The sequence below is a fragment of the Alnus glutinosa genome, chromosome 1 (genome assembly GCF_958979055.1).
Source record: "Alnus glutinosa chromosome 1, dhAlnGlut1.1, whole genome shotgun sequence".
NCBI lineage: Eukaryota > Viridiplantae > Streptophyta > Magnoliopsida > Fagales > Betulaceae > Alnus > Alnus glutinosa.
This window is the reverse complement of record NC_084886.1, coordinates 1,014,553-1,039,548: the sequence shown is the minus strand read 5'-3', so window position 1 is coordinate 1,039,548 and position 24,996 is coordinate 1,014,553. Positions and strand designations below refer to the sequence as shown.

The 24,996-nt window shown below is 35.6% G+C and overlaps 3 protein-coding genes across 4 annotated transcripts; 2 read left to right on the top strand and 1 right to left on the bottom strand.

The window, feature by feature from the left end:
* Positions 1–2,684: 2,684 nt before the first annotated feature.
* On the top strand, positions 2,685–5,826 carry LOC133864255 (ACT domain-containing protein ACR4-like). Its single transcript, XM_062300544.1, has 7 exons — positions 2,685–2,992; positions 3,210–3,255; positions 3,346–3,460; positions 3,576–3,643; positions 4,207–4,809; positions 5,042–5,146; positions 5,233–5,826. The coding sequence occupies exons 1-7, from the start codon at positions 2,919–2,921 to the stop codon at positions 5,587–5,589; spliced, it is 1,368 nt and encodes a 455-aa protein (XP_062156528.1). The 5' UTR covers positions 2,685–2,918; the 3' UTR covers positions 5,590–5,826.
* Positions 5,827–11,532: 5,706 nt separating this feature from the next.
* On the bottom strand, positions 11,533–17,218 carry LOC133864246 (photosynthetic NDH subunit of lumenal location 5, chloroplastic). The gene is made up of 7 exons (XM_062300533.1): positions 17,059–17,218; positions 16,703–16,912; positions 16,187–16,337; positions 15,965–16,053; positions 13,214–13,268; positions 12,622–12,707; positions 11,533–11,951 (listed from the first exon to the last, which is right to left on the bottom strand). Exons 1-7 carry the CDS (start codon positions 17,080–17,082, stop codon positions 11,799–11,801), a joined length of 768 nt encoding a protein of 255 aa, XP_062156517.1. The 5' UTR covers positions 17,083–17,218; the 3' UTR covers positions 11,533–11,798.
* A 2,973-nt stretch (positions 17,219–20,191) lies between these two features.
* On the top strand, positions 20,192–24,987 carry LOC133864229 (uncharacterized). 2 transcript variants are annotated; one of them, XM_062300523.1, is made up of 10 exons: positions 20,192–20,503; positions 20,656–20,727; positions 20,920–20,999; positions 22,507–22,606; positions 22,689–22,742; positions 23,261–23,338; positions 23,611–23,708; positions 23,805–23,862; positions 24,391–24,512; positions 24,722–24,987. In XM_062300523.1, the coding sequence occupies exons 1-10, from the start codon at positions 20,297–20,299 to the stop codon at positions 24,876–24,878; spliced, it is 1,026 nt and encodes a 341-aa protein (XP_062156507.1). In that variant the 5' UTR covers positions 20,192–20,296; the 3' UTR covers positions 24,879–24,987. The 2 variants fall into 2 exon arrangements, with proteins under 2 accessions (XP_062156507.1, XP_062156500.1); XM_062300516.1 differs by having other exon boundaries at positions 20,602–20,727.
* The last annotated feature ends 9 nt before the right edge of the window (positions 24,988–24,996 follow it).

Genomic DNA, 24,996 nt, shown 5'->3' with positions numbered 1-24,996 from the left:
AATAAAAAGTTTTGATGCGAAATAAAAGTACAAATTATTTTTGTGTTTATAAAAGTATTTTGTTTTTATTTATAACAAAAGGTAATTTTTTTTTTTTTTTTTTTTTTTTTTTTTTATTTTTTTTTTTTTAACAAACTGAGCCACTATGCGACTTGGTAAAGTGATAACCGATGTCCCTCAACCCCCGCTAATACTATTTTTATTTTTGGTAAAAGTTGACTTAATCAAACAAATTAAACCATAGTTATAGATCGTTCTAATATATGTCAGAAACATTAAAAAAAGAAATAAAAAACTAACAACAGTGCATCATCCAAGTGAACATGATAAATGATATATATTTTTATGGTCAGGGCGGAATTACTAAGAGTCTTCTCGAGCCTCAAAATGTCTTTCACGATTCTTTTTTATTTTTAATTTTTTTAAAAAAAATCACCCTACCACATCTAAAATTCTAGTTTCACCCTTTTACTTATGGCTTTGTGCAACCAGGTTTGAGTAATTAGACGACTATTCTTGCCAAGACAAAAGGCATAAAAAATACCCATCTGGGATTTGCTCGGATTTGAATCATGTTGGATTCATTGAGATTAGAACATGTGTTCTTTATGTCTTTGTTATGAAAAATATATTTATTGTGTCTTGTTATTGTAACAATTTAGTTCCAACAAAAACAAAAACCAAACCAAACCAAGGAGGTGCTCCAATAACAGCCACTATGTTTGTTGGCATACAAAAATGCAATTCCATTCTTTTACATCATGAGTGGGAAAAGAAGCCCAATCACATGTCAATGTAGCCTTGGCAGGTGGTTCTAAGTTCTAACAATCTTTGCTTCCAGGTACGGATATTATCTTGTCCCCTATCCTTCTCTTCTCTGTTCTCTCTGCTTACTCTTTCATATCCAAAAATACAATTTTAAAAAATAAAATTGAATAATAAGTAGGTACTTGTAAAGGTGTAATTAAATAGCGTATAAAAGACAAAAGCCTCAAGACATTTTTTACTTTAATAAAAGATGCAAAGTGCTAACCCCAAAAGTTTGTTTTTGGATGTGTGATCGAGAAAAGGCTAATGCTAAGCAGAGTCAATAGCAACCGCTCATTCTCTTTTGCATTAGTCCTGCTTCATCAATCTTCCCATAATGCCTCGACAAGTAAACCTAATAGCTTCGGTTCCCTTTGTTAAAATTTGTGTTCTGTCTTTTATTTTCTCTTTTCAAAACAAACACAAAATTAACAAAGAATAGAAACAAAAAAAAACATTAATTTTCATGTTTATGTCACCTCAAAACAACACCTTCAATCTAAAAGAAAAAAACAGAGTCTACCCCTCTCTCTCTCTCTCTCTCTCTCTCTTCCATGTGCCTATCATGTGCTGGACAAGCAGTCATGGCAAGTGGCATTAATTGTGTATGTACCATTGTGCCGTCCTCATTATGGTGTTCTTCATTCTCCACAATTTTTTTTTTTTTTTTTTTTTTTTGGGTTCATTGATGTGCAGGTGCTTGTTTGACCAATACCTGAAATATCCTTGCCCTCGTCTACTGGACACTAGAGGGATTTGTGGGTGGTTAAGAATATCACCCAAATAAGCCTGTTTTTGAACAGCTGCTTCTTCTTTCGCAAGCACACTGGGGGCTGGGTCCCAGGCTTGGGCATTTGAAACGTTTCTGTACTAGTTGATCAGACGGTGCAGACAATGGGAGAATGGCATGGCAAACAATTATTGGTTATATCCACTGCTGGACCCAGAAGTTTTTGGGCTTCATCTCCCACAGCAATTTTTATAATAATATTGAGCGGATTCCCACCACTTCCTGTATAAATAGTATAACTGTATTATAAGTATTCCTTGCACCAACGAGGAGTTGATCTGGATCACCACACTGTCCACACGTCTCCAGGTAGATGGTAACAATAATAAACAAAAAGCTAGGTGAAAAGTAGGGTGAATTCCTAAATACATCCATATTTTAAGATCCACCTCAAGCAGATTCCTTTTTATCTTTTTTCTCCTTGCCTTTGTGTGAATCTATTACAGTACGGATTACCAAAAAAAAAGGCTACAATAAAATAAAAGAGAGTGATATGATTAATCAATCAATCAGTACAGCCAGAGGGAAGAAAGAAAATGGTGATAATAAACATAGAGACAGAGAGAGAGAGAACAAATCAGATCTGGAGTTTGGAGGCAGGGCAGCAGTTGCTTAAATCCCAACAAGAATCCTGCTAGATTTGCAAATGATAAATGTGATACATGAATGTTTCCTAAATCAAAAGGGGGTCCCAAGAAAGCAAAGGAAAATTTTTCTAGATTCCATTTAGATGGTACAATTGGATACAGAATGAAAGTTGGTTAGTGGTGCCCTTTAATTAAAGCCCCATAAAAATAGGGTACCTATATTACCAAATAACACCCACATGGCATGGGCAGTGCAGAATGAATGAAGCTGAAGAGAGATATATTACTCCCAAGGTCCCAACCAAAAAGGAAGGAACACTGAGCCACCCTCTGAAATTAACACAAACCCTAGAGAAGAGCAGATGTTAACGGGGTGACCTGGGGTGGGGCCCAGTTGATAGTCCCATGCGCCTTTCTTTTCTCTTTTCTATTTTATTTTATTATTATTTTGTTGGGTAATTGTTAATTTGTTATATGTCCCTCCAAAAACTCTTCGTCCAGCTAAAGAGCCACCACCACCCAACCAACTACACAACCACAAACCCGATTCAGAAATAAGAATCCAAAGGCAAAAAGAAAGTGCCAGAAAACTCAGAGAGAGAGAGAGAGAGAGATCATATACAATAAATTAAAGATAGAGCAGAGATTCCGGAGGAGAAAGATACTCTCATCCCTCTCTCAGACTGCCTCTCTTTCAAGAACTCTGCTTTGTTTTACCGAGTTTTGTTTTCCAAATGGATTGTTGGTCTTCTCCTCTCGCTATGGATGACGAATATGAGAAGCTTGTGATTCGAATGAACCCTCCAAGGTACGAAATTTCACTCTCTATTACTTTTGTCATTGCTTTTTGTTTGTTGGGGCTCCATTTTGTGGCAATTTTGTCTTGGTTTTTCTTGAATTGAGGTGGGTTGTTGTTTTTTTTTGTCTTTCTTTAATTTCCATTTTCTTGAGCTGAAAGGTTCGAGCTTGATGGTTTTGGAAACATGGGATTGTGATTTTGTTCATTGTTGATATGAGATTTGCAGGGTTACAATTGATAATGCCTCGAGCAGGAAAGTCACTTTGATTAAGGTATTTGGTTGAATTCCCTGAATTCTTTGGGATTATATTGTATGCGATTCAAAAGCGTCACTGATACAATGAATATTGTGAAATTGTCAGGTTGATAGTGCAAATAGGCGTGGGAGTTTGTTGGAGTTGGTTCAAGTTCTGATAGACTTGAATCTTATAATTCGTCGAGCTTACATTTCTTCAGATGGGGAATGGTTCATGGATGGTTAGTTTCTGATTCGCAAATCAATATATATATATACACGTGTGTGTGTGTGTGTGTAAGACCTTGAAACTATGGTTTGTGATTACCTTTTGTTGTTTCCGTTTGTTCTTTGCAGTATTTCATGTCACTGATCAAAACGGGAACAAGCTGTTTGAAGACAATATCGCTGAGCGGATTCAACAGGTAGATCTGCAAAACCAGATTCTGTTTTACATTTTATTTATTTCAATTATCAAGTGCATAAGAAATAATTGCCTTAGAACTGTAGATATTAATGTCATAAGTCGGAATTCTAAATGGGGTTTATATTGATATACTTCTAGGAAGAACTTGGTAGGTGATTTCTACAGTGTTTCTAGTTACTGTATTGAATGCTTTTATGGTATGGTTTGGTGGAGTCCTGTAAAATTTTCGAATTAATTTCATCATTAGCCTTGATATTTCTATCCCTGTTTCGGATAATAGAAGTTTATGCAATGTTAAAAGATCAATTTAAAGAGACTTCATAATCCCCAAAAAAGGCAGAGTTGTGTATAGAAGCCTCCAATGGCTAGTCACAAGGCCTTTTACTTTAATCAACGTCTCCAATTAATTTCATCCAGAAGTAGATAATGGAAGGACCATCAAAGAAGGAGCAGTGGTTCCTGTTTTGATCTGTACTATAATCTTTTAGCAACATTCTGTGTGGAGCCATGCAAACCCCAAGTCATGTTGATAGTTAATTTTATTGTTTTTACATGTCACAGTCGCTTGGACCTAGGGGACGTAGCTTCCGGTCCTTGAGAAGGTCCGTGGGGGTCCAAGCTGCCATGGAACACACAACAATTGAATTGACTGGAAGAGACAGGCCGGGCCTGCTTTCAGAGGTTTTTGCTGTTCTTGCTCATGACCTCAAATGTAATGTGGTAGCTGCAGAAGTCTGGACCCACAATTCAAGAATGGCATCAGTTGTTTACATAACTGACGAGGCAACTGGATTGCCAATTGAAAATCCTGATCGTCTTGCTAAGATCAAACAACTTCTTCTATATGTGTTAAAAGGAGATAGAGATAAACGAAGTGCCAACACTGCTGTTTCTGTGGGTTCCACTCATAAGGAACGGAGGCTGCATCAAATGATGTATGCGGATCGCGATTTTGATATGGATGATACAGATTGTGTGTCAACGAATGAGAAGAGCAAAGTTTCTGTAACTGTAGAGAATTGTGCAGATAAGGGATATACTGTTGTGAACTTGAGGTGCCCTGACCGTCCTAAGCTATTATTTGATACTGTGTGCACATTGACGGATATGCAATATGTGGTATACCATGCAACTGTCATTGCTGAAGGACCAGAGGCTTATCAGGTTCTCTTTAATTTCTTTGAATTGCTTTGTTTGCTTTTCTTGTTGATTATGCTTTACAACAACTTGAGTTGAAAACATTGGCTTTCTAAGTGAAACGCTTTTCTCAATTGTATTCAATGATGAATAATTTATTTATTTGTTTCTACACTGCTGTCAAAATTCATTTGTCTCTTGAAGTGCACTTCGCAGCTGATGTAAAGAGCCTCATTTGAGTTTTTCATTCCTTTCATAGGAATATTATATCAGGCATTCGGATGGATGCCCTATTAGTTCCGAAGCAGAGAGGCAAAGGCTAATTCATTGCTTGGAGGCTGCTATCAAGAGGCGAACTTCTGAGGTACAAACGCGGGGTAATTTAATTCGATGCAAGTTTTTAATACTTTTCCTTTTATTTTGATGTTAATGCATATTCATATCATACAGGGTATACAACTAGAACTTTGCGGCGAAGACAGAATCGGTCTTCTTTCTGACGTGACTCGTATATTCAGAGAAAATGGTCTATCAGTTACTCGAGCAGAGGTCACGACCAGGGGTTCCCAAGCAGTAAATAGTTTTTATGTGACTGATGCATCAGGAAATCCAGTGAAGAGTGAAACAATTGAGGCAGTTCGGAAAGAGATTGGCTTGACAATACTTCATGTGAAGGATGATGCCTATTCGAAATCTCCACCCCAGGACAGTGGGAGTGGGAGTGGGAGGTTCTCTCTGGGTGATCTCTTCCGTTCCAGATCAGAGAAGTTCCTATACACCTTGGGTTTGATAAAGTCATGTTCTTGAGCAGTTAATTAGGTAAAAACAAAAAAAAAAAAAAAGTGCTCTCTCCAATGCCTGTAAGTACTAAGTAATGTCAGTGTAGTTGTAGGTTGTCCTTTAGAACCACACTCCAAAGGTTTCAGGAGATTACCTTGTTGATCTTGGTCAGGCCTCAACCTTGCAACCTTTCAACTTGTAAAGTTTCCTGTATGTACAATTTCTTAGCTGCATTTTTTGGTCAATGTATATTCCTTGTTTGCATGCTTTGGTGTTGAAGTGTTCTGTAACTGCTTTTTCACTTCTAAATATTTTTATTTTTCTTTGTTGTGGCTTCTGTAAGGGCCAGATAAGTTCTAAGCAGAAAATGACATGAAAAAATGAGAAAGACGGCGGCTTAAATTGCTCTGTTGTTTGTGAAAAACGGCCACGATATTCATAAAAAAAAATATTGAATTAATTAAGGGGACCCCGATCCCCTGATATAAGGGAGGCGCCGAGATTGACTAGTTCCAATTTTCATTAAAGAAGTACTTTTGTGAAACTGTGGCTTAGTTAGGTTGTAAGATAGTAATACAGTCTGATCAGATTGATGACTTGTCATGATGTGCAAAAGTTCTTCCTAAGTTGCTTTGATTCTGGACATTTTTTTAAGTGGCAACTAGTGCTATGGTAGGTAAGGTCACTACTGAGCCTTCTGCACTCCATGTGGCATGAGTGCTGTGTGAACCGGTTATCACTTTTGCTACTTTCGTTTTCAAATTTTTTATTAGGATTTGAATCCCGTGTAATGAAGTTGTCCATTGCATATGCAATTTGCAAGCTCATGTGAGAGACTGTTCAGGTTTCACCTACTCAGACAAGCATTCAGGCAGCCCAAACCGGTGGGTGGGTCCAAGTTCCCCCGGTCACCTACCCAAACAAGTGAATCCAAACAATTTCTCACATGAAGCTGAACAACAAGCATCCTCATTGCACGGATCCAAATCCCTTCCATTTGTAAGTGCTTGTTTATTATTATTGTAATATTTTACCAATACAAGTTGTTTGATCCCACTTGCTAAATCAGCAACAAAATTATAAAATACTGAAAGAGTGAAACCTCCTGCTTTCACCATTTTGATTATCAGCTTTCCTTTTTAGAGTTCTACTGCCTAAGATATGCTTTTGAGACTTTAGATTAGTTTCAATTGTATGTGTTTCTTCTATCACATGTGCTGCTTTATAGTTTTAATTATAGCTTCAAGTACAAGGGAGAGTGGCCATTTGCATGACACCCACTGACCATTATGATACAAAAGAATTGAGACGCACATAGTATAATAGGTGGATCACCGCATTGGAGAGAGATCAGTGCATCGACTACCTTCCCAATAGACAGTATATTTCAACCTGCCAATCCCCGAGAGGAAGGTGCTTACAATCATTAACAAGAACAACATATCAAGGTGAAAATATGCTATGCATGTTGGATTTTTCAATTGGGAAAAACAAATTACCTTTTAATTTGCTACCAGTGTGTTTGCCCACAATTTCGCAGGTTAAAAACACATTTTTTTAAATTAAATCTCGTATTATGTCCCATTTGAGAGCATGTTTGGAAAAAAAAAAAAAAATGGTTGATTTAATTTTCATGCACATCTTTTATCCATCTTCGTATGAGAGGCGTACAAATCCACTATTAAATTTATAGGACCACATGGGAGTTTTACAAATTCAATAGTGGATTTGTAAAAGTGATGTACAATAGATGTGAAAAATAATAACACCAAACATTTCTAAAAAAAAAAAATAGCGGTTTAAAAATATCTATGTTTTCAAAACCGCAAGCAATTTGTGCGTTTTAAGAAACGAACGATTTTAAATACTGAACTATTGTTTTACCAAACGCTACGTTTTTTAAAATTACATTTTTATTTGAGATACGATAAGTTTACAACATTTGTACAACTTTTTTTCAAATTAACAATTAGATATGTTTTCATACATGTGAGTCTTACATATTCAATAGTTGATTTTTTTTTTTTTAAAAAAAAAAAAAAATTGTTAGAGTTGTACAATAATTGTAAAAATATTGTAAACATATCATATCTCCTTTTATTAACTACATTTTGAAATCGATTTTTTTCTTTTTAAAATAACACGTTTTAAAACTGTTACACCAAAAGTAAACGACAACTCCAAATTTAAAAGCCCAAATTCTCTTCTGCCAACCCTATGGATAAGATTTAGAATTAAGTTAAGAATGATTGAGGTAAGGAACTCAATTATTAGAATTAAAATAATTTGTAGACGAAACAGGACAAAATTCTTTTCGTAGGCAGCCAAAATGACATGAACACCATGACAATTCAAGCTTTACACTTTTTTTTTAAAAAAAAAAAAAATTAAATTAAATTAAATTAAATAAAGAAGAAACAAAGAATGAAGACGCTAAGATGATGATGACTAGAATTAGGCACCGTTTAATTTGATAAGATGATGATGACTAGAATTGTCATCCCTAGTTGTTTGCTGCCTTCCCTTACACGTGTCCAAATCACTGCTACACAAAAGCCGCCAGTACACGTGGGGCCCTCGTCCCTGTCTTATGTCCTGGCCACTGACTTGGCTGGGCCCACCCTGTTCTTTCTCTCTCTACTTTTTATTGTCCACCACAAGTCACGTGGTCGGTATCATATCGAATCCTCCTCGAAGCACATGCGGAGTTGAAATAATTACAAGAGTATTATTCACAAGCAAAATTTTCGGATGAATACATCCAAACTTCGGGTAATACTTGGAGTGAAGCAAAACTTCCGGAAGAATTTCAGAATGAACGTTAATTTGATCTTGACCAGTCCTATCATCCTAAATTAAAGCCTCACTAAATTTTAGGAAAAATTATAGTTTAATCTCTAAATTATTACCCGTTTTGTAATTAGCTCCATAAACTACTAGCACTTTGATTCAGACTTACCAAACTATTAAAATTTTTAAAAAAATGTCACATTTTGCGAAATATCTCCATAGTTATTTTTCAATTAAAAAATAATATTTTTTTAAAAAAATAAAAACTAAAAAAAAAACTTAAGTTTTATTTTATTTTTTAAAAAAAATTAAAAATTTTAGTTTTTAGTTTACTTTTTTTTTAAAAAAAATATATATATCTTCCTTTCTATTTTTTTTTAAAAAAAATAATAAAATTTTAGTTTTTAGTTTTTAATTTTTATAGTTTTTAATTGAAAAAAATAAAAATTTAAGTTTTTTTTAGTTTACTTTTTTATTTTTTTTAAATTAAAAAAATGACACGTGGCAAGTGTAATATGGAGATATTTTACCAAATGAGGCATTTTTCAAATGTTTTGGTAGTTTGGGAGGTTGAAGTCGGAGTGTTGACAGTTTGTGGGGTTAGTTGCAAAACGGGTGGTAATTTGGGGGGCTAAAATATAATTTTCCCTAAATTTATCACTAAAATTATTATTATTATTATTTTAAAGTGAGTTACTTTCTTTAATTTACTTTTAGTAGTCTTACCATTTTAACTATTCACTATCACTATTCTGTTTAATAATATTTTTTCAAATTTCTTTATTCTTTACTTATCTAATCTTTTTGAATGTTTATCTTTCTCTAATGGTCATATTTTTTAAGGGATTTGATTCTTGCACAACACCAATACAACAACTACACAACAACCCCTCACATGAGGGCGAGCCCTAGTGTGTGGGATCCACCCTCATGTGAGGGGTTGTTGTGCAGTTGTTGTATTGGTGTTGTAAATCTAGCATTTTCCATTTTTTAATATTTGTCTTATTCTAATGGTCATATTTTTAAAATTTTGTATTATGTTATATTATTCTTTACTATGTTTAAAATTACGAATACTGAAAAAAAATAAAAATAAAATAAAAATTGGATGGTTTAGAGAACCCGAGACAAAATTGAAAAAAGTTTGATAAATCTTGAGTATAATTTAAATTTAAAAAACCTACACACGTGTTTTTTTTTTTTAAAAAAAAATAATCAAAAATAAAATGCTATCCAAACATGCCCCTTCAATTCCACAAAACCTGTTGGAATATGTGAACAAAAAATTTGTACGGTACTAGATATCTAAAGTGTGGAAATATTGTAGTTTAAGAGAGAAAAAAAAAAATACACTTTTAACCTAAAACATTGTAGATCGAAACAGAGTTGTATATGGAAAAAAAAAAAAAAAAAAAAAAAAAAAAAAAAGAAGAAGAAGAAGAAGAAGAAGAAGAAGAATGAGAAATGACCAAATTTTTATAATTTTTTAATAATTTGGTGAGTGAACATTACTCACTATTATTCGTGAGTAATGTTCATTCACTAATTTATTTATTTTTTTGTTATAATAGTAAGGTTGGTGGGAGTGGTTTTTGTGTGTTTTCACCAAACTGCCTCACCAAAATAACTTTTTAACTATTTTAGTGAGCCAACTAAAAATGCTCTTAATGATTTCAAGGTCTGCTACAATCGTGCTCATCGCCTGACTCCTGCACCTACATCTGGCGTGTGTTGATTGGTGCCACGCAGGTACATCGCATTTTGCATGCAAAGAAAGGTTTTGAAAGAAAGAAAACAAAGCGGGATGTGAATACACATTCCAATAATTTTGCCAAGTAACTTTTCTTCTATCATTTATAATTTTTTATGATTGAAATCTAGACTTATTTGAAAGTGGAAAAAGAGAAATTTTAGCACTACTTGTTTGGGCGTTAAATATTTTTTGTATTCTCTGGAAAAGATAAACCCCATTAGTAGCCTATCATAACTACAATCCAAATGATAGCCATCTAAGTTGGAAATTGCCAATCCCTATTCACAACTCACAACTTTCTCTGCAAGTTATATCAAAATATCAGTATTTCTAGTATGAAAGAAAAAAGAAAAAAGAAAAAATAATAAGAAATGATTTTTTATTACCCCAAGACATAACTTTTAACCGCCTTTCTTATGTGGTAAGATGGTTTCCTAATTAGTTTAAAGTTTTTTTTTTTTTTTTTTTTAAAAAAAAAAGAAGAAAAAAAGGAAAGTAAAAGTAAAAATGTCACGTGAACAAAGATAATAAAAAAATTATGTTTTAGGGGGTCAATTTATCATATTAAAAAAAAAAACCTTGCAAACAATGATATTCCAAAATAGATATTATTAAATAGTATAAATAGATATTCGCACGTTGTTATTATTAAATAATATAAATAACGCTATATCAACGGTAGATATTCTAAAAATGATTATGATGGTGACAATAAGGCTGCGGGAGAAGGGTGTTGCTGAAAATAATGATAATAGAATGGATGAACTTTAATTATGACACAACTTTAATGGCTACGGACCCCATCTCAACAAACCAACAAACCAAGAGCATTTCTTTCTTTCTAGAAAGTGGTACTCCCAGCTCAGGCATACAAAGTGACCTTCCAGCTAGCCTTTTGACTTCAGAATCTTAAAAAATTGTTGGTAGGATATTTAAATGGGTATAAAAGCCCACCTATCCAAACAGTTAAAAACAGCTCAAAAAATAAACCCCATTTTAACTCTTACATATTTATTTATTATTGAAATGGTTAGCAGTTCAGATTATAAAATTATTGAAAATCTCTACTTGGCCGGAAATTCAGAGCACGAGACCATCATAGTGCACCCATTATGATATGTATCAAACTTTCAATATCCTATACGCGTGGACTAGCACTAGCTTTCGAAAACTAATTGCGGGGAGGAAGAATTTAGTGGGTTAATGGCATAGCAACAAAAACCAAATTGCAGCTCCAGTGGAGAAAGTACGCCTGACATTTATGTGGAACATTGCATGTAAAAAACACGTGCGCTACTTTTCAATGACTAGCTTTAAGTTGGAAACTGACGATACTCACTCCCGTGGTGTTCCACATAGACCAGCCAACTGCAGGCTAGCTAGCTCGGCCCATCACGCCCATTAAAAGCAGCGGTTATGAGATCAACTAAAAAGCAAAAAACAAAAAGTATACATCCAGCATTGCCATCTGATTCAAAAGAGCACATAATGTATGAAAATTCCACCGTATTCAAGAACCCTCAATCTTCAGCAAAGAATTCTCTAATCTGGTTACAACCAATTCTAGAACTCTATACCCTCTGGGATTGAAATAAACCAAAAATCCTTCCTAGTTCGGTGTAGAACTCATCCGAAGAAAAGCCCTCTAAATTAGGCCGGAAATGGAAAGATAAAACAGCTAGAAACACCCACATCAGACCATCGGAAGCTCACCGCATTCGGCGATGACAACCTTCTTTCTAGGACGGTCTCCTCGGTCTGTCTCTTGTGATTCAATCAACCTAACAACATCCATGCCTTCCAGGACTTGCCCAAGTACAACATGCCTTTGATCCAGCCATGACGTCTGCCAATCAACAGATAAACACAATATGACATGTCAAGTCCAAATAGCCATAACATGACATCTTTTGAACTGTCACTTAGCATATGTGCATTCCATTAAACACACTGGCCCACCAAAAACAGAAAATGCTCTAGAAATTTGTTTGATAAGGCTTCCAACCAAAGACTCACATCAGCAATCCAATATACATTCAACAGCCAAAAGCTGGTGAAGCTTGTTACTATATTGGTAGTAGCAAATGCGAAAAGGAAGATGAACCAACAAAAGAGGATATTTACAAACATATTATATCTTAATCTTCTCTGACAGGGCTTGCAGAGGACAATTTACTTTATTGCCTCCTGTGGACTATCCACCTAGCAAGTTTTTGAATCCTAGATGTAGGAGACGGATGGGGGAAAGCAACCATAGACATATAATTTCCCAGTTCGGGGTTCGCATTTTTGGACCATTGCCATTTGAATATACAAAGTAACAACTGGTACTAAACATTTTTCAGAAATTAATTTCCGAACAAACACATACTGAGAAAACTATAGTGCCTGCATGTTATCCCTAAAATAGGGGATTCTGGTGCACAAGAAAATAGGAACATAAAACAATAAAGCATTTGAAGTTTCTCAGCCACTTAATAAGAGCAATATAGAAACTTTCTACTACATTTAGGTACCTTAGTAGTGCATATGAAAAATTGACTCCCGTTGGTGTTGGGGCCAGCATTTGCCATGCTAACAACTCCCGGTCCAACATGAGACACTGCAAAACATCGTTAAGTTGTGGAATGGCACAGTGATAGTATATACAAACAAAATAATGAGTAGAAGAGATGGCACGATAAAAATATTATCAGGACAGAGAGCACCAGTCAATCAACCCCTACCAAGGCACTCTTGTTTTATAAACAATATTGCAGTGTGCCAAAATACAGTTTGTAGACTGCTGGAGTCCCTCCTATAACCGAGAAGTGTTATTTCTACATTACATTACCCTAAATCAACTCTACACCAAAATACATTGAGTGTGAGACCTATATATACGGGAGCAAATACATGGGTCCCACACCCTATGTGACTTGTATAGAATTGATGTAAGGTAATGTGATGTAGAAAAATCATTTCCCCCTATAACCAAGGCACTCATCTGATATTTTTTCCTTTTTATACTTTTTCTCCTTCACAACCGTGTAAAGATCTATGGTGGGTGTCCATTGACAGAGTCCCAACCTGCTGATACTGTGGCATGAAAAGTGGAAATTAACTTACACTTAAAGTTCTCATCTTTGAATGTACGGCCATATATACTTTTGCCTCCAGTTCCCTGCAACAAAATTACAAGTTATGGAAAATTATTTAATGGACTGCTTGTAAGTTCAAGCTTGAACGCCCAAATAAAACACAACCAACAGTAACAAAATAAAAGTGATTTTTTCCTCTTACAGAAACAGAACACAAGATGGCACAGGAAATTTTCAACTTCAGTGTTAGATAGAGCTTAAAAGCTAAAAAGAAATCCATGCAAAAGCCCTAAGAAGTTGGAATAACGGAGTGTTCAGTTAAGCATAAGAACCTCTTGTCGCTACTGGATTCCAATAAGAATTTGTACTTTTCATGTATCAAGGCTATAACTCCCAAGCCAACAGTAGACAAGCAGCAAATTTTTTGAACATGGGCCATGATTTAAATATTTTGTAAGGGGAACCTTTGAACATTCTATCAGGGCTAAAGTATGTCTTATCACCTAATCTTTATGTATAACATATCACACTCACATGTGCACACGTCACATGTTTAAAATTAACAAAATTCACACTAACTCAAATTAATACTACACAATTTGTCAGAAATCAAGGCCGCAGAAACAAGGCTCTCTACTGGATGTCTCTTACAGGTGGTTGCCATTATTAATTGTTTTATTCATTTATTTTTTTATGAATATTGCTATTAGATTATTGAGTCTTATAAGTCGAACGAGTCCCAAAAGTCTAAAAGAAAGGAAAATATTCTTCTCCTTCAAGAGTTGGTAACACTTCTAAATGAATCAAGTTTCAAGAGTCTCAATAGAATTAGAGGTCCAGCATTATTACATTCCTCAATTTCTTCCTAGCACTGACATTAATATCAGCCTACCAATTTAGCATGACAATGGGTGGTTTCGCCACCTTAAGAGCAAAAATATAGAGATTACCAAAGTGGCAAATGACTAGAGCTTCACATTATTATAATCCGGTATACATTAGTTACCAAGGTTCAAATTCAATAGCTAACTTGTTGGGTGGAAGGGAATCAAAAATAATTTTCAAAAGAAAAAAATAAAAAATAATTTTTTTTTTTTTTTTGATAAGTAAGAAGAAAATTTTATTAGAAAAGCGAAAAACGCAATCAAGTATACAGGGGGTATACAAGAGAGACAATTAAGAAGAAGAAGAAGAAAGCAATACAAGGAAATCGTTATAACTAATCTCTAGAGGTGCTAAATACGCAGCCGTCCAGGAGTACAAGGAATGAAGAAAAAAGGAAGTGAGCTCCTCTATGGTTCTTTCTCTGTCCTCAAACTGTCTATCGTTGCGTTCCGTCCACAAGCACCACATAAGACAACAAAGAGCCATCTTCCACACGACCGCACTACGGGACCGTCCCCCCGACCACCAACATGCAAATAAGTCTAACACCCGAGAAGGCATCACCCAATACAGACCGAACCGGCTAAGGATGACATACCAAAGAGCGCGTGCAACCTCGCAATGAAGAAGAAGATGATCCACAGTCTCCCCGGTCATTTTACACATGCAGCATCTATCAATCACAATGACACGCTTCTTCCTGAGGTTGTCCAAGGTGAGGATTTTCCCTAACGCTGCCGTCCAAGCGAAGAAGGCCACTTTCAATGGGGCCTTGGTCCGCCAAATACTTTTCCAGGGGAAAAAAGAAGCTTCTTTGCAGGCAAGAGCCTTATAGAATGATCTAACATCAAAAAGCCCTTTGCGAGAGGGGGTCCACCAAAGCCTGTCCCCCCTATCTTGAGCCACCTTGGATGAATACAGTAAGGAAAAAAAGGAAGCCATAACGTCCACCTCCCAATCGTGAACATCACGGAAAAATCTGACATCCCACTGATAGGTGCCACTTACCACTACCAAATGGTCTTCTACCAAAGAATCCTTGACACAAGCTATATCATATAGAACTGGAAAGGCTTCCTTGAGGGACATCTCTCCACACCAAACATCATCCCAAAAACGAATCCTCGACCCATTGCCCAAGATAAGTCTGGTATATCTACAAAACAAGCTCCACCCCTTCCTAATGTTCTTCCAACACCCCACACCGTGAGACCCAAGGGGAATTAAGGAACACCAACCAGCCCTAGTAGAGCCATACTTCGCATCCACCACGGATTTCCACAGAGCTTCTCTCTCATAAGCATAACGCCACAACCACTTCCCTAACAGCGCCTTGTTGAAAATTCTCAAGTTTCTAATGCCCAAACCACCTTCAGAAATAGGAAGACAAACCTTGGACCAACCACTTCCCTAACAGCGCCTTGTTGAAAAATTACTCGAGCCATATCCATATAAGACATTACCACAACTAGTTTATGGGTCAAGATGTTCATTGGAAAGTTTGGGAGCTTAATTTTTCAGTTAGATAGGACACCTGTTCAAGCTATCATCTGTAAAAATACCGGAAGAGGTCCGATAGCCACGTCTACTTGTTGGTACATAAGAGGGCATCTTTAAGACCCTGCTCAATTGAATTTCTTTGTTCTCCTCTGAAACCTCAGCATCTTACCATTTTATACAAAGCACAATCAGATGCTTCTCAGTTCTCACAGTGACAAACAAACTACAAATGCTGCATATTGGTTGACATTTTTTTTCATTAATCTTATTTAATTTTTACATCAATTTAATTAGCAACAAAAATGAACGATAATGATAATGCGACTATCATTACATTGCACAAAATATTAAATGTAAATGAACTATGAATGTTTAAGTGTGAGAAAACACCCACGTTTCCTTTTTCGAAGTCCCCTCCTTGAACCATGAAATCCTTGATTACACGATGGAATGTGGAACCTTTGTACCCAAAGCCCTTCTCTCCTAATCAAGATTCACAGTTTAGAATTTAGATTGAATGTAAATGTATCTCAAGGTCAACCAAGTCAGAAAACTAGAAGAAAGCATGAAAACTCAATTAGTGAAAAACATACAACCAAAAATCTTATTAGACAACCTGTGCAAAGGGCACGGAAATTCTCTGCCGTTTGGGGCACATCATCACCATACAGCCCAATCACAATCCTTCCAGCAAGCTTCCCTACTGGGTTCCCAATGCTTATATCAAAGTACACTTTCTGGGTAACTTTTGATTGCAAAGATGCATCCTGAAATTAATATAAATAAAAGAAACACCAAGTCACTACACATAATTCTACAACATTTAAAAACTCTTAATACCTAAAAAATTCTCACTAGTCTAAATTTAACCGCCCTATATATTTGGAAAAGCTCTCTAAAATGATGAAATTAAATATTTCATTCTGAATAACACTAATCTTAGAAACACTATGGAAAGCCAAAAGCATACGCTCTCTGTGTGTGCATTTACTACTTTTTTTTCTTTTTGTTTATTTTCTCCACATTTCCTTATTTCTTTTTTTTTTGATAAGTAATCCGTTCATTTCCTTATTTCTTTTTCGCAGTAAGCAAACAGAGAGTAACCAAAATTGCACAGAAAGAGAACCCTAACCTCGGCAGTGGCCCGGACCGAGCTAAGCATGCCAGGTCTCCTCTGACAATAAGCGTTCGACGACGAAGGTATGAGAGTGCTTGTACGGAAGGAACCTGAGGCGAAGCTCGACGGCGACGAAAATCTCCGAAGCCTGACCAAATTACACGTCGGGCTCGGAGCCCCAATCTGGTAAACGTTTCGTGGACCCGGAAGCGACCCGACATTTGACTGCAAATCCAAGCACACCGATTCAGAGAAAGAAATGGGAATAAAAAAAAAAGAAAAAGAAATTAGAAACTTAATCTCTGTTTGATTCCCAAGAAAGCGTGGGAAAAGAGAGAGGAAAAATAGGAAGAGAAAAGAGGGGTTTTTACAAGGGTGGTGAATGAGGCTGCCATCGAGGGAGAGAAGTGTGCGTGTGTTTTGGCGAGTTTAAGGTGAGTGAGTGCGTGATAAGCCAAATGCAACGGGTCGGGTGGGTTTTTGCTGTTGTTGTTGTTGTTGGAGGAGAACAATGAGTTCAAGAGACGGTGACAACTGACAAGCGTGTGTGTCGAAATGACCGAAACTTCCGCTTGCTTTATCCCAAATGACCATTGCATCCTCGGGAATCCCCACGGAATATCCAATTATCATATCTTTAATTATTTAATTTGAAAATGATGATTATGATTTTAAACAATCATATGGATTAATGCATATGAAAAATGCTAAATCTATAATTATTTTATAACTCTTTTATAATTTGTTGATGTTTATTAATATGTAATTGAAGAGTGTTAACACGTTGTAAAAAAGTTATACGGTGAATTTTAATACCGTATAATTTCTTTTTATAGTAATTGGGTAGGAAAAAAAAAAAAACCCATTCATATAATTGCTTTTTATAGAATAAGAATGTATTTTATTTTATATGAGGTTGTACGAAATACCGTAGTAATAATCAATGTATTTTTTTTAAACGAGTTTGGCCAAGCAGATAAATTGCATTGATTATTTTGTCATTGCTTAATGCCAAAAAAAATTAATTGAAGATAAACATTTTAAATGGACAGTTAGCCTAAAACTATAATGTTAAAAAGATTTCATACCTCTCATAAAATATTACAAATATCTCAAACAAATATTCAAACACAAATTTATGTTGTCTTTAAAGAATCTTGAAAAAGCGGCCCAACGTGTTAAATGATGAGAGCAAAAGTTAGCGTTTTTGCAAACTTCAATTGTCGACCAGTTGTGAAACTTATTAACGAGACAAGGATTCATGAGATCAAGGGGAGAAATCCTCAAATCCATGGTGAGGTTATTGGATTGAATAGCAAGAAACACTGCCAAAGAGTTACCCTCCAATATGATGTTATCCAACTTAAGTTTTAAGGTTGGGTTGACCGCAAGCAAGGCTCCCAATGCTTAGCCAACATTAGAGTCGTAAAGAGTAATGCTATATACCCAACAAGTATCTCATTTCCATTCCAAAAGTTGATGTGGTAAATGAAAATAGAATGCTTATCCAGTATATAACATTACTTGATAGCAAATAGATGATATTTTAAAGAGGTTGAGGCCCTCAAGGTCAAAGCCCACCGCAACTGTGGTAAAAAACAAGTCTTTAACTGCAACATCTAAACCTATTTTGGTGAAACCCAAAGGGGGTGGGGATCAGATTCACATTCCCAACTAACTTAATAGCATCTGAATATATATATATATATATATATATATATATATATATATATATATATATATATATATATATATATATATATATATATATATATATTCTTTTTTTACGGCACTTAAGCAGTTAAGCCTAATCAGTTCCTTAAAGCCAAACCAGTCAATAGCGTTGAAAATGATGGCCCGAGGCCGTTTGAATCTTAAGGAGAGTCAAGGGTCATATGATATTTTTTTTCCAAGCAGCAATGGATTGACCTTCAAACTACAAAGTGTCTCGGGGGCCAAGGGGATATTCTACAAATGACAAGAGAAGTGACAGAATAGAAAGAGGTGTTAAAGAATTTTTCGGATCTAAGATGTAAAGGGGGGCAGAGTATTTCTTGGTCATCATGAAGAAGAAAAAATCTAGACAGATTGTAGCAAGAGGGGATGACAGGGACAGGATTATATGAGGGAGGAGGTTGGAGTAGAATGAACAAAGCTTAAAAATCCTCATTTTTGTTGGGTGTCCAAATAAGCTTGTCAGCAGCAGGCAGCAGGAACCTAAGGGAGATGAATTTTAAGGATGTGTTCCACATTGTGAGTAGAGAAAATCCTAGAAAGGGAGGCAAGGTTCTGTCTTCTAGAATTATCAATAATAAGTTGAGTAACTTTGAGATTAGGATCAATCTGAAAACATCAAGAAAGCACATGCCTTGTTAAATGAGTTATCTAGATCAAGTTGACAATATCCTTCCAGGCTTCCACACAAGAGAAGCTGAAGGGAAACTTAAACATCAAGAAAGTTCGAAGAACTGAGATATTTGGATTTATGAGATTTAACCTAAAGGCTATCTAGGGTTTGTGGGACAACAACAACAATTATTTCAACAAAACAATAATATGACTCATATAATCATATTTGGTCCAAAAGTGTCACCACTACGACTCAACTTTCTACCTACTAAAGATAGCCATTTTTTATTTAATTTTTGGAAAAAATATATATAAAAAAAACTCTCTAAACTAACAACTGATTTTTAAATAGTCTCATAAATTTTCAAATGTGTTAAAATGACCCATCAAACTATTAAAGTGTGTTAAAATGACCCATTAAATTATTAAAGTGTGCCAAAAGGGCAACTTTTGTCGAAATATTCATATAATACTCTTGTCACGTGTCATATACCTCATTAAAAAAATATTAAAAAATTTAAAAAAATTAATTTAAAAATCAAGGAAAAAATTATTAAAAAAAAAAATTGAAAGAAGTGGCTCAAGCCACTCTATTTTGGCCAATGAGGGTTGTTGTGCCACCCAGGGTTGATTTGGGGCTAGCTGAACAACTCCCAAGACCTGACCCACCCCTAAATGGCAACATGGGGGTAGTTCGGCCATCCTTAGATTGACCTTGGGGTTGGATCAACTGCCCCCATTGACCAAAATGGGGATGGCCTCATTGGCCCAAAAGGGGTAGCTCGAGTCACCACTTTAGATTTTTTTTTTTTTTTTAATGGAATATATGACATGTCAAGGATATTATAGAAATATAATAAAAATTACATTTTTAGTCTATTTTAATAGTTTGATAAGTCACTTTAACACGCTTAAAAATTCATATGGCTATTTTAAAATCAAGTTCAGGAGGTTTTTTTATATTTTTTTCTTAAATTTTTTTTTCTTCGTGTATTTGTTTAGAACTTTTTTTTTTTTTTTTTTTTAATATGTATCTATCTTTTGAAGCAATGAATTTTTCGTATTACCCAAAAAAAAAAAAAGGGGGCCTACTATAATATTTTTTGGTATAACCATTGTTTCAACCTCGTTACCAAACTGGCTCAGTACGTTTTACAGTTCGACCTAACAACCACAAAGCCGCCACTACATCTACTTTACGAAAAAAACTTGACAATTTTTTTGTCACCAAAGCCCCAAGTCGAAGTCTTTGTAGGCAGAATGGCAGTGAGATTAAAGCCTCTGCTTTCACTTCCAGTGCCTCCTTACCATTTCAATTATTCTCCACGGCCCTTTGGCTATTTCTCAAAGAAATCCCAGCCCACAATCTCTGCGTCGAAAATGGCTACCAGTGGACCAGATAAAACAGCTCCTTCTCCCACAAAAATAATAGATTCACATTTGCACGTGTGGGCATCTCCTCAAGAGGTAAAACTCACCCCCACAGGTTGTGAAAAACCACTCTCGATTCCTGGATTTTGTTTCAACATATAAGCACTTCTGGAAATCCTTTTCTTGTTTCTCAGAAAGCTGACATGGGTGAGCGAAATTTTGCATTTTTTCTTTCTTTCTTTGTGAAGGCTGCGGATAAATACCCTTACTTTCCTGGTCAAGAACCCACTTTGCCAGGACATGTCGATTTCTTACTTGAGGTATGCCTTTTATGCAACTTATTTATTTTTATCTCTCTGTACTTCATGCTTTATTCGATGATGCTTTGAGGAATTTCTTTGGATTTGCTGGAAAGATATTGGAAATTTACAGTTTTTGGACCTGAACTGATTACATCTTTACCCTATCTAGCCGAATATTTATTGTCAGTATATGTTTCTTTCTATCCACAGTGTATGAAAGAAGCAGGTGTAGATGGTGCACTGATTGTACAGCCCATTAACCATAAGTTTGATCATTCTCTGGTGACAAGGTATGTTGAAACCTATAATGTTTTTTCGTATGTACTAGGTTTTGTTTTAACCTCGTTATATGTAACAGTCACTCAGTCAGCACTAGAAAAAGTTAAAAGCCACATGATTTTTTTTTTTTTTGGCATGGCTGAAACATCTAATGCGGAGCATTCGAGCATCTCCGGCAATAATAGTCAAAGTAGCTATTGAAAAAGTATAAGTCTCTATTTTAGCTACTGTTTTTTCTATTTTCTCTCCAATAGATTCTCTATTATACTCTCTACTTGCGTTTAAATATTATTTCTCATTATTTTTTTATTATATTTTTGTCAACATGATTGAAAAAAAAAAATATTGAATTTCCACACATTCTTTGAGCTACACCGTACAAGTGTTGCGCTAGTTCAATATTCTAGCAAAATTACACTTTATGAAATACGAGGCATACAAACCAATGGCAATCCGCTGCATTAAATCCATTTGTTCGTCTGCTAGATCCTACTGGAGTCTCCACTCCATCGCAGCTGCTCACCGCCTGGGCCCAGTTCCAGTTGGAGTAACAAGTGTCTTCATTGCAATCTCGGCCGTTCATCGAGCTGATGCGTTGGATGCTTGTAAGTTTGTGGTTGATGAGTTAAAGGCTTCGGTTTTCAATATGGAAGAAGGAAGTTTATGCTAATGGAGAGGTCTGGAAGGAGAATTCGGAGAGGTCTAGAGGTCTGGTGGGAGAGAGAGTGGGATCACTGTTCATTCTATAAGGAAAATAATCACTTTGTCTCATCTGTTAGATTGGAAAAAACACTTGATAATAGTCAAATTTGACTATTTTGGGGCATTTGACTAGCTTGCTGAAGATGCTCTTATTGGACTAGCCAAAGGTTATTTTGGCTACCCCTATAGCAAAAATGGACAAAAAATAGCTCCATCTAGCTCGTCATTTTAGCTATAAAAAATAAAATTAAAAAAAAGAAGGCTACTTGCTGGAGTGCTCAGAAAATTTGCTAACCACTATAGCTCAACAATGCATAAATAAATTAATAAAAAGAAAATATGATTCTCTCTCCTCTTTGGGAATAGTAAAAGTGGATTAAGAAATTGTATTTTAAATGGAATAATGAAAGTGAATAGCTAAAATAGAAAGTAGGATGTAAGTATTTTGAAAAAATTGGTAGTTAAAATAGAAAATGATGATTGTCTAGCTAAAATTTGTTGAGCCAGTTGTGAAAACTCTAATGCGAGTATCTAACAACTCATGTAGAACCCAGCAGCTGGAATGGTATATTCCGTGCTTGCCTCATGGAAGTTCATCAGTCGTTGGCATGTTTTATCACTCCTACAATTTTGAGCCATACCCTATCCAAGAAGTGGCCTTTTGTTTGTGTTAGCCAAACAATGAATTGGAGGGACTCGTAGTTGGATCTTTTCATTTTTTTCTTGATTTGTGCCGTTGATCGTAGTTCTCTTTATATGATTGCTTTCACGTAATACTATAAAGTAATGCCTTATGCCAAGTTAATCACTGGACAGTGTCCTGAAGAAGTACCCAACCAAATTTGTTGGTTGCTGCCTTGCAAATCCTGCAGAAGATGGAAGTGGGGTTAAGCAGTTTGAAGATCTTGTTTTAAAGGTCCGAGACAATCTCATATAATCATTGTACCAACTGTTTTGTCTGAGAGGAATTATGTTGACACAATCTTCTTTCATGCCAGGATGGCTATCGAGCTGTTCGCTTCAATCCATATTTGTGGCCATCTGGTCAACAGGTAGTAATCACCAAGTAGGCATTGTCAGCTGTTTATCCTGAAATTATTTTATTTCCTCCCTTTGATTTCATAAGCTCAATTTTTTAAAAAACTTGATATGTATTTTAAGGTTTTCTGGACTAGTTAGTTCATTTTCTAGGATGAAGCAAGGGAATTTTCTTCTTCTCTTTTCACACTCGCGAATGCTGATTGTCCACTCTGGCCTCAGACGTATCCCACGCAAGCAACTGGTTCGTGAAAGAAAAATATAAGAATAAAACTCTCTGTTGAGATCTAAGACTGGAAGTTTCTTTCCAGAACTCACATCAAATGGTCTGTAATCAGTATTGATATATAAAATGCAACCCAATACCATTCAGATATAATGTTGTAAATTTCCTTGCAGTATCTCAAATGGTGTATCCTGATTGTCTTACATCTATACTAGATTTAAGGCATTTCAAGGAAGTGGCAGATACTTTTATCTGCCCATTTGCATTAATTTTTTTTTTTCTTTCCATGTTTTATTGTTTTTGCAGATGACAAATGAAGTTGGGAAGGCAATTTTCTCCAGGGCGGGAGAACTTGGAGTACCAGTGGGTTTTATGTGTATGAAGGTATTACATTCTTATCTACTTAACTCAAAAGCGCATAAGCGAAAACAAAACAAAAATTTAGCAAAAAATCCCAACTTATTCAAAAATTTATTTTAGCTGACTGCTATGTTTTGCAAGCTTGTTCATCCAAGTGGCGTAGTGATTCTACTCAGTTTTTCATATGCTTAATCACTTTGCAGTCACCTACTTAGTGGCTGGGACAACAATTGGCACATAAATATCAGATGCCAGTGGTAAAGATCATTATGTATTTAATCAGATAAATATTTCAGGGTCTCAGTCTGCATGTTTCAGAGATTGAGAAACTGTGCACAGAATTTCCATCTACAATTGTTTTACTCGATCATTTGGCATTCTGCAAACCACCAACGTGAGCTCTTTTGTAATTTGACTCTATTAAAAAAAGCTTCCAAGCTAGATAGAAGACCATATTAAGTTTCTTGTCATTTCACATGTCAATTTGCAGAGATGATGATGAAAGTCTGGCCTTTTCTGAGCTTCTTAAGCTATCTAGATTCCCACAGGTAACGTGTTTGGAGTACCTTTAAATGACACAGCTTATATGCACTTGTTTGCTTCCTAACTACAGCTACCATCTTGAGATTGCCATGGCTAATCATACCTCAACTAGGATATTATATTGTTGGAGAGCATTCTATTTTCACTTTCTTTTGCTAGAAATCTTGGGATTGAAAGTAGTGGTTGGCCTTCTTATAATTGCTATACTATGTCTAGAGCTTTACTTAAGGAACCTTAAGTTTTTTGCTGGACAGAGAGGGTTTCCGAGGTTACTTTATATCTAAAAGGATATAAGAAACAAGTTTGTGAGAGTGTGAACTTTTATTTCAGATTGCAAATGCGGCCTCTGTGCTATCTTATCAATTGCCTGAGAAAAGTACTTCTATCGATTTTTATATTTTATATTTTCTGATATTTAGTTCATTGTCATTCTTGTTCTTGTTCTTCTTCCATTCTCTGTTGCTAAGCAATTGTTAACAGTCATTCAGTTGATATCTAACACGCTTCATGCATGTATGAATATTACTTTGCAGGTTTATGTAAAACTCAGCGCGCTCTTCAGGGTGTCAAGAATGCCATTTCCATATCAGGATTTATCCCAGCTATTGTCCCAAATTGTCTCCAGCTTTGGTGCTAACCGTGTGATGTGGGGCAGGTAGCTCTCTATCTTTTCTTTTAACTCCAGCCTTAAAAGACAATGTTTCATAAAACCTAGGGGTAGGAAAAAAAATAATTAGAAACATCAAATGGGGGAAGAGCGTTTTGATGCGAATATAAAGGTGAGAAGTATTGTTTGCTAGGGTTCACATTTGAAAAGTAGTTTTGTTAATATGGTTTTGAAAGCAGAAAATTTTGTCATTGCAGCGACTTCCCGTTTGTTGTTCCTGAATGCGGTTATAAAGGAGCAAAAGAAGCCGTGTCTATTATTGCCAATCAAGTTCCCTTATCCTCGTCTGAGTTGGAGTTGATCACGGGTAAAACGATCATGCAACTCTTCCAAGGCCAATGGCTTCAGTCTTGAGCGATGTAATGTCATCAACGTAAAATGTTTGCATCCTTCACTTTTGTTGGTCATGTAAAACTAGAATCTAATGAGTCTCCGTTTAAATGCCTTTTGTCTTTTGATGCCCTCTCTTTTG